We start from the raw sequence: 12,173 nt of genomic DNA, 5'->3' as shown, positions 1-12,173 counted from the left end.
GAACTCAGTAACACTTTCTATGAATGTCACCTTTGTAAGCATCTATAAACACATTCATAACATGTTATAATGCATGCATAAGACATTATGAACATAGCTATAAGTATTTATAAAAATACATTATACATTATAGCCATGTTTAATAATGCATAATGCATTATAAGTACTGATCATAACAAATTATAAGAGCTCATAAATTTTATTTGTCTGCTCTAAGTAAAGTGAAGCGGACTGTACTAAAGCCTCCTCCAGTGTTCAGAGTGAGGCTTCAAGTTAAAGTATTTACTGAAGGATTTACTGAAACACTAAAACATTCACAGTAAAGCACATTACAGGCTTCAAATGTCAGAGTTTAAATTAGTGCTGCCATCAGTGTTTTACCCAATGTGGGAAAGGTAATGTTCACCACCGTTAGCTTGGTATTTGTCTTTACTTTACACTCTCCAAGCTGGGACTGACTTCTTTGGCACTGACATTATAACATGTTATTAACACTATTTATAATGCATTATATTAACAATTCATAATGCATAATAAACATGGCTATAAAGTGTAATTCAGTGTAATTCTTTTTTATAAATATTTATAACCATGTTTATAATGCCTTATGAATACATTATAACATGTTATTAATGTGTTTATAGATGCTTACAAAGGTGACATTTATAGAAAGTGTTACCAAGAATTATTTTACCTCCTCAGTCACATGATGAAGCACTTATGACATCTGGGCAACGTTGCTAATATCTGTTGTTTCATTCAACATGACAGCCATGAAAGGTGCCTTTCTCACCTCTTCCTTCATGCTATCTGTGACGCTAGCAATAGTGCTGATCAGGTTGTTCTGAATTTTTTAATAATGGCCACTGAAGACTTTTGATGTGGCAAGGTGAGTGCTCAGGTCGTGGTCATATTCTGATGTTAAGTCCTGCAACTTCAGGTAATTCTCCTTGTTTGATGCGCCTGCTCCTTTATTGTGATCTCGGAACAGCATCTCCCGCTTGCCCAAGACCACGCAGTTAATAAGGCCTTTCAAAATACCCCGGTTTACCTTTTGATTATGAGTGATGACATCCAAGCGTTGTTGTTCATCCAACTGGAGCTCTGGTGCCCCCAAATTTTTTAGGGTGAATAGTAGCTTTTAGATTACCCGAAGCGTTCTGATGGCAATGCGCTGGCTTGGATAAACTTCTTAAATTACAAAATCCATCTTTGGCCCAAGACCCACTCTCCGCACCAAGCAGCAAGCAACTCCAGCAGTAAAGCTTTTGCTCCTTGGTCAATCCTGTCATCCAGGGGTATCATGTGTAATTGCTTTGCACCACGCATGAAGCTCTGGTGTACGTCATCCTTTACAGACTAACTCCAACTTTTCATTAAAAGTTAATCTATGAAATGGCATGGAGAATAAATTCACAGCGATGTCCTCCTCACTACCGGTAATGCTACTCTTGGCTTCCATCATGAATCAACAAACTAGCTAGCTTTTTTTTGCTAGCTTCCCCACGGTGGGTGGAACTGTCATTTGAAATTGGTTTCTCATTGAATTACTATTGCTTGGCCCTCTGTAAATTTATAGCTGGACCACCATTGTCTTCACTTTCTTTCAGCCCAAAGACATCAGTACTGGGAGGGTCAATGCAAAATACTAGAGAATACTCTCAGTGTAATTCTGTGGTGGGGGGGGGGTCTTTTTAGGGACTCCTTTGTATGTTGCTGCTGGACTTGTCACTATGATGATTGTATTCAGCATTGCTGCTGTCATCTACACTGTTAGAGGATCACAAAGGCACTCAAAAGTAAGTACACAATGTTCAGTCATGAAGGTGAAATTGTTATATTTAAATATTCTATACCAAGACCAGTGAGCAGATCCGGAGATCAGCAGGCCGGCGACAGGATGGGGGTGGACCTCAAAGTGTGACTCATTTATCTTATAGATCAGCTACCCATAACAGTGTTAGGCAAAGTAGATTAAAAAGACACCATAATATGATTAACCCTGTCCTAGATCCATTCTTAACCAACCATACTCACCAAGAAGTATCAGATATGGTGTAAAGTCACAATTAATGAGTTTAGAACCAGCGTTATCTTGACAAACCTCAATGTATTATATTTTACTGAATCCATATATCATTCATTTACTTTCCTCAACAGCTTCAAAGTGATCTAAATTCAGCGATGTCCTCCACTGCTGGTGTAGAAGAAGAAGATCTACACTCACACGTCTGTTTTACTGTCAGCAACTGCTCTGCTAGCTTCACCTCAGAGACTCCCAACAACCAAGCTTTGGACGACCTGCTGTACACTGTGGAGGAACGACTACTCACACATGTGATCTACAGCTTAGACAGCTAATTATTTATCTTTCACCACAGTCAAGATGTGCAATAGAAGAGGAATAAAAATTAAACATTAAGAGCATCAGTTACCTCTATTACGTATTTAGATTATTATTACTATTATTATTTATTAAAAAAAAAAAAGGATTTAAATTTGAATTCCTGGAAATAGTCGCTGTTGGGTTGTTTACAATAAGAACTCCTGTTTTATTTTAGAAATGGTGAGTTTTTGGTGTGCCATAAAACTGTAATTCTACTGTGGTGTACTGAGTTTTACATTTTATACAGCATTCTACACTGGATTCTAGAAAACCTTTTACAGTTAAGGTAGTTTGTACTGTATCTTATTGTATCTAAACATCTTATTGTATGGCTACTGTAATGTTATACTAACACAAATGTAGTAATACATCAGGCCATGCAGTACCAACAGCTTCACTGTACAACTAGGCACCAAAAGTACTTTCTGGCATACAAAAAGACCATCATCTTCACTGCAATTTCACTTCAATTCAGTTTTTTCAGTTTTCCATTGTTTAGAGCTGCACTATTATTTATTTATTTTTTATTTTTTTTGTTAAAACTTCAAGGAGTGACCCTGTAAAGCCTGAAATAGTAATTTTGCACAATTACATATTCACACTAGATGTTCCATGAAATCCTCAAAACTTACATTGTACAGCTTTAAATATTAAACCTGCTGCTGAGCTGCATTAATATATGTGAACCAGAGTGAATGCAACAAGTATAATATTGTTTATTACAAACAACTTTGTGTCCAGCAGGAGGTGCTAGAATGCTCTCAGCATAATAACCCTCTGAGAGTAGGGGAGAAGTCCTCTCATCTTACCACACATCTGCAGAATTAAAGAAAATCAGTGTTAAATAAATCCTCTCTACCTCATTTATAGCTTCCCTCATGATGCAATGGGCTGCAACCTGATGGGCTGTGTGAAAGCTTTGGTATGCAGAGCCCTAGCAAAAAGCAGCAGGGTGAGCTGGCCAACACAAAGGACTGCACGATAAAGGTTTGCACAGATTTACCTGCAACTGCCTGGAAATGAAAATGTGATTCTTTTTGATAGCAATTCCCAATCAAGGGAGAAATACTGCAAAATGTGGGACTATTTTTGTCTGGCTAATGATGTTGCAGATGGTGATAAGACTGATAAAAGAAGACCATTCTATTGTGTGGTATGGGGGCTACTACATACTGTCTAACGAGAAGCTTGTTGTACCTGCAAAAGCCAAGTGATAAAATGTACAAAGAGCTGGTGGACTTACTCAAAGCTCATTTTAACCCTAAGCCTCATGAAATTATGCAGAGATTTAGGTTCAATTCCAGAGTGTGCAGAACTAGAGAAAGCAAGGCAGACTATTTAGCAGAATTCTAAAAGAATTGGCATGACACTGCAACTATGGCGAGGCTCTGAAACAGAGGTTGGCGATCCCGCAGTGTGAGTAATGACAGGATACAAAGGCAGCTGTAAGCAGAAGTGGATTTAACATTCAAGAAAGCCTTATAAATAAGCTAGGCAATTAAATCAACACCTTCCTGAGGATTCAGTAGCTACAACTCGGATATCTGAAGGGCATGCAACAGTCGATGGAACAGAGCTCACAGTATCAGTCATTAGCAAAGAGCATTACTCCAAGATGTGGTAAAAAGGCATAGTTCCAGAGTTGGAACACTCCTCCCTGCAGCTGAAAACATATAAAGGAGAGAAATTAGGGGTGCTGAGTGTGACACAAGTGACAGTAGAGACCCATTTAACAGACACTGGTCGTGGGTCAAACTAACTTGGTAGAGGGTGGCTTGAAGAGCTTTCATTGGAGACTCAACCAAACAACAAGGTGCTGGTGAAGTCCAAGCTAAAGGTAGATGAGGTTTTAGAAAGGTATGCTGAAGTATTCAAAGGAGGACTGGGGCAAAAACAGCACTGAACCCAACATCCTAGTAGACAAGGAAGCACAACCTATCTATACAGTGAGACCAGTCCCATAAGCAGTGAAGCCCTTGGTAGAGCAGGAGGTTAGTAGAAGAGAAAATCATTGAACCTGTATTCAGAGTGGGCTGCTCCTATTGTCCCTGTCATTAAACTCAATAACTATGTAAGGATTTGTGTGGACTAGAAGCTCACTGTCAATATAGCATCCAGCAATACTCCATCCCCAGCACTGAAGATCTGTTTCAACAACTTTCAAATTTCTCTAAACTTTACATGAGCCAAAGAGAAGGGTGCATGTAGATTACATCAGACTTAGGATGGGGAAAATGTTTCTCTGTCTCATAAATGCCAGCTCTAAATGGTCGGAGTGAAATTACAATAAAAATACAGTAGTAGAACAAAGAATAAAAAAAAATAATGTATGACAAAGAGCCACAGAGGAGATAAAGAGATGTGTGAATATGTACATATGCAGATAAAATATCTATACATAAACAGGTCTGAGTATACATATACTATAAAAGCTACTGTATTCAGAATTTTACAGAATGATATGAATATTTACAAATAGACTGTCTGTACAGTTGTGCAAATAGTCATTTTGTTGTAGATGAGTTACTGTAACACAGCAAGGAGGTTTGACTGTTTAGTTGTAGTTTAAAGTGCGAGGTGTCCACAGTGGTGAATAGGTGCCACAGCTCTGAGGAAAAAGCTGTAACTGTGTCTGGTTATGCTTGTTTTGATAGCCCAGAATCTTCTACTCACAGTGGTGTCATGTGCAAACTGCAGGATCTTCACAGCTGGTTCCATAGAGGCATAGTCACTAGACTTAACAGAGAAGGGATCAGAGCACACAACCTTGTGGTACTCCAGCACTAAGGGTCCAGGGGTCTGATGTGTGTTTTCCTAGCCTCACCTGCTGTCTCCTACTTGTCAGGAAGTCTGTGATCCACCATCAGATGGGATCTGCCAAAGACAGCTGGGGCAGCTCTGGCACTATGGTGTAGAAAGAATGTAGGTTCCAAGACTGTCGAGATGTTGTAGTAAAAAGTGCCAAGTTAACCATGTTGTCAATGCACCTGTTAGCTTTGTCCATGAATGGTAGAAGATCCAGCAGAAGGTTTGAAATGGCCTTCAGGTGGGCTAGGACCAGGCATTCAAAGACCTTCATGACTACAGAGGTCAGGGCTACTGGCCTGTAGTCATTTCCTGGGGACTGGAATGATGGCAGATGTTTTGAAGCATGTAGAATCAGAACAAAGTTCAGGTGATTTGTTGAAGATGTTGGTGAAAATTATTGCTAGTTGGTCACAGCAGAGCTTTGGGGTGAGAGTCCGTCCGGCTCTTCTGTCTCCTGAAAAGCCTGGTAAAGTCCTGTTTGTTGATTTTGAGATGAGCTAGGGGCAGATGTGAGAGAGCCGGGGTGGGGAAGTAGGGTGGGGGGAATGGCAAACAATGAAGATTGTCTTTTGTGCCTTCAAATCTGCAGTGCAACTCATTCAGGTCATCAGCAACCTGGTGGTCATTCTTGAGAAGGGTACATTTTTTTGCCTTGTAGTTGTTGAATTCTTGGAGGCCTTTCCAGACCGAGGTAGCAGCAATGGGGCTTTTTAGAGCACTTCTTCTTTGCTGCTTTAATCCCTTTGTCCCGCTTGTATTTGGCATCTTTGTAGAGAATTCAGTCCTCACTCCTGACTGTTGCCTCCTTTTCCTCCAAACCTGTCTGAGTTTAGCTGAAAACTAAAGTTTGTCTCTGCTATATTTCCCTTGCGCTGCAGTTGAAATGCAGCTGTCCTCTCAGAAACTGATGTATGACATCACAGTATCTGTGTATTCACCTATACTGTCTGATGCTTCTTCAGAAACAGTCCAGTTTGTGGATTCAAAGCAGCCCTGTAGCTTTTCAGTGTCTCCACTGGTCCACCTTTTCACAGTTGTGATGACAGGCTTGTTAGATTTTGAAGCTTACTGAATATTTTAACACAGTGTTTGTTGTAATTTTGTCTTTTTTATGAATTAAATCTTCATTTTTTTTCCAAAATTACATCACAGCAGCCATTTTACACACAGTAATAAAAAGGTTTATACTATAGAACTAAATACGTAAGGTGGGTTAATCTTAAATATTATATCATAGAAATGCTGCTGTTGCCATATACAAAAGGTACATGTCTGGCATTTGTAACAAACCAAACCACTTGAAAATCGGTCAAATATTTAGCAAGTTATGATGATTTTAGTTATGGATCTCCAGCCTCCTTTGACATACATGCATTTCATTTGAGAAAATGCCTGCTTTCCAAACAATACATTTCTATACTAGTACATACTACACTAATGTGCGTTCATATGTGGTGCACTACCTTTGGGAAAAGGGCTTTCATTCAAAAACATGTTAACACGAGTCAAACATGGTTGTATTGTGTTGCTCACATGTTAATTGTATGTTAATTATACATAATTATATGTAAAATATGTTATTTACAATTTTGCACCTTTGTTCTTTTGCATGTGTAAGCTGCTAAATAAGCCGTGCCCACCAGCACAGAGCGTCAGTTTATGTAGTGCCTCTTAAATCTGGCTCAATGTATTCTTACATTCACTGGTGTCTTTTAGCTTGAAATTCATCTGGTGCAGTTTATATTTGATCTGATGGGCTGACCCTCAGATGGTCTCAGGTATGAGCCACACTGAATGCTTGATTTCTAGAAACAGAAAGTAACACTTAGATGATCAGCCACAAACAAGAAACAATTAATAAAAACATTTTCCCTACAAGTTGTTCCGTCTTTTATCAGTGTGGATATGAGATTTGTATTTGGCTGCTTGCAAACTAGTTGTAGTCTTTTGCCATCGACAAACAAATAGTACTGTAGTGTGTTCAGGAAATGTGTTTGGGGTAATTCAGGAGGTTGTTATGCTGGAGGACTCTTATTTTGAAGAGCAGCATTGGGAGCTGCCATGTTTGGGGCTGTTTTATGCTTCAACACAGGAAGAACTGGGGAGCTGGGCTGGAGCGCTTGAGCAATGTGGACACGCCATGGGCTCCGCCCCCCCCTTTTGGCAGGGGTGTGTGTGTGTATTGGGGGGGGTCTAGGCACTACACAGAGCACAAATATCTGTATTGAATGTGGGAGAAACTTCATCAAAGATATATAAGAATAAAATTAACACAAATTTTCATGGTGGCTGTACACATTTTTCTTATCATTGATATTCTCACAATGAAGAAGCTCACAAACATACTGTGAAGCAAAAAATGATCTTGTAATGAAATTTAAAGGCACGATGTAAAATCTAATTAAAAGCCTTGTGGCCTAATACAAGATATACAGTACAAACAGAGAGACTGAGAAAGAGAGTGAAACTTGTTTCCTGGTCTAAACCACTAATTTGTGGTCAAGGCGAGGCTGCTGTTCAGCTGTCAGTTCCTCCTTAAGATGCCACAATACAGAAACAAGCAAAGACACAGAAAGATCACAAAAAGCTTCTGAAACTACTGAAAGAGAATACATCTATCCAGAATGGTCAGAATGAGGTGCTTTTGTATGGTCATCTGGATTCTTCTCTCTGGTAAGTCCTGACCTGCAAACAAGAATATATACAGAATGTATATCTAAGAGAAAAGTAGTTTACATCTCTTATATCTTCATGGTAATGCTGAGAGAGACTGTAGAGCTCATATCTGAACCCTGAGAGACTGTATGGTGATGCAGTTAATAGCAGAATGATAAAGTGCAGCTGACCCTGCTAACAAGAAAACAAGCTTGACAAGCCCGTGTACAATCAGCCTCAATGTGCTCAGACAAACAACAAAGATTTCAGCAGTTTTTCTCTTCTGCACTTCGTCTTGTTCATGCACAGGTGTCCCTACATTGTATGCATGTGTAAATACTGTGTAATTAAGTGTATTTAATCTGTTTATATAATGTTTATATGTTTATCTATAATTTATAGGATGTTCCATGTTATTTAGCTACTGAAGCACCTAAATGTCCCCTCGAAGATGGATAAAGTCTGTTTGTCCGTGTCCAGCCATCCACATATTTTACATAGTAACCGTATTCATAAAGTGAACATGTTTAAACAGGAAACAAAAGTCGTGTACAGGGTGGCAGCACTAATAGCACTCTAAACCACACTGACTCTGCAGCCAAAGCAGTTCTACAAAGTTTACAGTTCTACAAACTCCGCCTCTAACGCTTTTGTCATTTCCTCTGAATCGTCAAACGTGTGAGGAGAGAGCTGTATGACTGGGCCTTAAACCTTAATGGCCTTTGTTGGATGAACCTGTGTTTTCTTTTAGATTACTTTAATTGCACATACGTTTTTCTGTGTGTGTATTTGTGACAGAAGTGACTGTTGAGGCGTCAGATATCAGAGTGTCAGGACATGTTGGAGGATCAGTGGAGATCCAGTGTTCTCACCTGTTTGCTGACAACAACACAAAGTATTTCTGCAGAGATCCATGTAATGAAGATCAGCACATTTTGATTAAATCTGGTCAGTCACCTACTGGAAGATACAGACTGGAGGATTCAGGGAATGGAGTCTTCACTGTGGTCATCACTGACCTCCAAAAATCAGACACTGGAACTTACTGGTGTGGAGTGGACAGATATCTGAAGGACACACATCACAAGGTGCTACTCACAGTTACAGATGGTAATGAGCCTTTATTAAACTACACTTCACGCATGACTTCATTAGTGTGTTTTTGTGAATATTAATCATATAATTGGAAATAACATTTGTTTATTTACATCTCTCATATGCAGCTCCCTCCCCCCACACATACCCACCCAAAGCTACTCCAACAGCTGCTGCTGTAAGAACAGTGAGATCTAAGTTCTTCACCTCCTCTTCATCCACTTTCCCTCCCTCCACCACCTCACCATCCACCACCTCCTCCTCCACACCTAAACCAGCATTTCCAGCTCAGCACAATGTCTCATCACCTACCAGAGGTATCTTCATCATTACTTATTAACTCTTCTTCACCTAAAAATGCATTCATATGAAAATCATTTGCAACACTTCATAATAGCAGTCAATTTAGTTAGACGACATGTCTTTATAAATATGTTATAAAGTCAGAACTTCATAATAAACATTAACCACTAAATAAATATTATTTAATCATTAAGGAAAGGCTTTATGCATCAAAAAGTAGCACTATACTAAATAACTATGTAATCATTTAAAACAAAATATACATAATTAATTGCTAATTATTAGGAATTTTTATGCAAATAAGAAAATGTTTAATATTATTCTTTTTTTAATTCATTTCTTACAATGAAAATAATTTTAGACACTGCTAAAGGGTTAATAATTCAAGTGGTACCATTAACTTATGAATATGTAACTACTAAATAATTGTTTACGTAATCATAAAGATTTATTCAAAACCTATATCACCAATGTGAAAAAGTAATTGCCTCCCTAATCCCAATAACTGGTTTTGCCATCCTTAGCAGTAACAACTGCAAATGTTTGTGATAACCAGTGATGAGTCTTTTACATCACTGCGGAGGAATTTTCTCCCACTCTTCTTTGCGGCAATTTTTAAATTTGGCTACATTAGAGAGTTTTCAAGCATGAGCAGCCCGTTTAAGGTCCTGCCACAGCATCTTAATGGGATTCAAATCCCATCAGCCACTCCAAAACCTTAGTTTGGTTTCTTTTGAGCCATTCAGACATTGACTTGTTTGTGTCCTTCAGATCATGGTTCTGCTGCATAACCCAACTGCTCTTAAGCTTTAGGTTATTAACTTATCTAAGATACTTTCTGATAGAGAGCAGAATTCATGGTTCCATCAATCATAAAAAGTAGTCCAGATCCTGCAGAAGAAAAGCAGCCCCAGACCATCACACTACCACCACCATGTTTGACTGCTGGTATGATGTTCTTATGGAGGAATGCGCTGTTAGCTTTATGCCAGATCTAACAGGACCCATGTCTTCCAAAATGTCCTTTTGGATGAAGTGGTTGATGGTGGGGTCATGCAACTGATATTTTGCTTTTAAATTCATCAACAATTCCTTCTCAATGGAAATTAAGGCCAAGTCTGACAGTTGGGCCTGCCCAGTTGTGTTCCTCAAGAAGGTTTTATGTGCTTCAACACAGAGAATGACCTCCCTACAGAAGCAGTGGACACAGTGATTGCCAGCATGAGGCATGTGAGAGTGAACACTTGTGTCATGCTTTCTTTCAGTTCTTTTTAAAGAAGAAAGTGATGAATCGGCTGGGCTTTTACCCACAAAGTTAGAGTTCTGTGTAGGTTAGAGGCTGATTGAAATATGCACCGTAGCTCTCCATCAAATTTGAAAATACAGCATTGGAAAAATGGTAACTGTGATGCCTGAACTGTTATGGGTCCCGAAGGGCCAGGAATGCAAGCTTTTTGTGGTCCCTAAAGTGGTTGGCAAACTGAGGTAGGAGGCTGTGAATTACGCTGCTGTAGAGCTCCTTGTACTGTGCGGAAATGTCTCTTTGAGCCCCACGGCCACACAGAGGGCCAACCAAAGTCAGGGCTTCTTCATAGATGCTGTCAAACTTCTCTTTCTCCCATTCAGTTGTCCTGTGTAGCCCATCCACTCTGGCCAGGGAAAACTGGATATCGAGGCTTTTGTTCTGGAGAATACCAAAGACACCATCTGAATATGAGAAGATGCCGTGGAAGGTTTTCAACCAAAAACAGAAATGGAAGCTGTGAAGGAGGGTGATGAATCCATCAGCGCAATGGACAGTGTCATCATCAAACTCCATGTGGTGGTCTATGATGTGTTCAAACACCTAGGAGAGTTACATGACTTTTATTGTACAGAAACAACATCCTTCAATAAACTTTGAGAATATTTACTTTTAATTTTTTCTTTAATATCAATGCTGTCATCCATTCTTTACATGCTGGATGATAGTTGCACATGTAGGCTTCCATGAGTAGCTCCTACTCACTGGTAATTCAATTCTCGTTTCGTGTGCAGGCTTGTGCAAAGTGGTCAGTAAATGAATAAGTAAGTAAATATTTATTTATTTTTATTTACCTATCTGAATTTCCTGAACATCTCGGGAAATTGCTCCCGCTGTGCACACCAATCGAGAATTGAAATACCAGTGAGTAGGAGCTACTCATGGAAGCCTACATGTGCAACTACCATCCAGCAGTTTGGTGTGCTTTGCTAATCAGCTGAAAAAAAAAAGCCAAGCCAGAAAGATGCGAAAAGAAGACCTTGTGCTCTCTTATCTTGGAGGCTCCCTGTGCGATGATGAGATTTAGAATGTGGACATAGCAGTGAACAAAGAGGGCCTGACTAATGGTTTCCTTCACTTTCGCTTACACCCCATTCAAACCAGATTCCATAATGGCTGCTCCATTGTAACACTGAGTGAACACTTTGCGCAGGCCTGCAAGAACTCCAGCAGCCATGTAGCTATGACCTCTGCTCATCTGTCTTCTGTCACATCATCAAACTTGAAAAAGAACTCAGTAACACTTTCTATGAATGTCACCTTTGTAAGCATCTATAAACACATTCATAACATGTTATAATGCATGCATAAGACATTATGAACATAGCTATAAGTATTTATAAAAATACATTATACATTATAGCCATGTTTAATAATGCATAATGCATTATAAGTACTGATCATAACAAATTATAAGAGCTCATAAATTTTATTTGTCTGCTCTAAGTAAAGTGAAGCGGACTGTACTAAAGCCTCCTCCAGTGTTCAGAGTGAGGCTTCAAGTTAAAGTATTTACTGAAGAATTTACTGAAACACTAAAACATTCACAGTAAAGCACATTACAGGCTTCAAATGTCAGAGTTTAAACTAGTGCTGCCATCAGTGTTTTACCCAATGTGGGAA

General features: G+C 39.2%; 1 protein-coding gene across 1 annotated transcript; it reads left to right on the top strand.

Moving 5' to 3' along the window:
• The first annotated feature begins 7,622 nt into the window (after positions 1-7,622).
• Positions 7,623-11,166, top strand: LOC118797829 (CMRF35-like molecule 6). Its single transcript, XM_036557102.1, has 4 exons — positions 7,623-7,867; positions 8,648-8,959; positions 9,073-9,261; positions 10,874-11,166. Exons 1-4 carry the CDS (start codon positions 7,819-7,821, stop codon positions 11,011-11,013), a joined length of 690 nt encoding a protein of 229 aa, XP_036412995.1. The 5' UTR covers positions 7,623-7,818; the 3' UTR covers positions 11,014-11,166.
• Positions 11,167-12,173: the final 1,007 nt, after the last annotated feature.

This window comes from Colossoma macropomum, unplaced genomic scaffold, assembly GCF_904425465.1.
Source record: "Colossoma macropomum unplaced genomic scaffold, Colossoma_macropomum, whole genome shotgun sequence".
NCBI lineage: Eukaryota > Metazoa > Chordata > Actinopteri > Characiformes > Serrasalmidae > Colossoma > Colossoma macropomum.
Note: the sequence above shows the minus strand (reverse complement) of the source record. Positions and strands in the feature narration are given on the sequence as shown.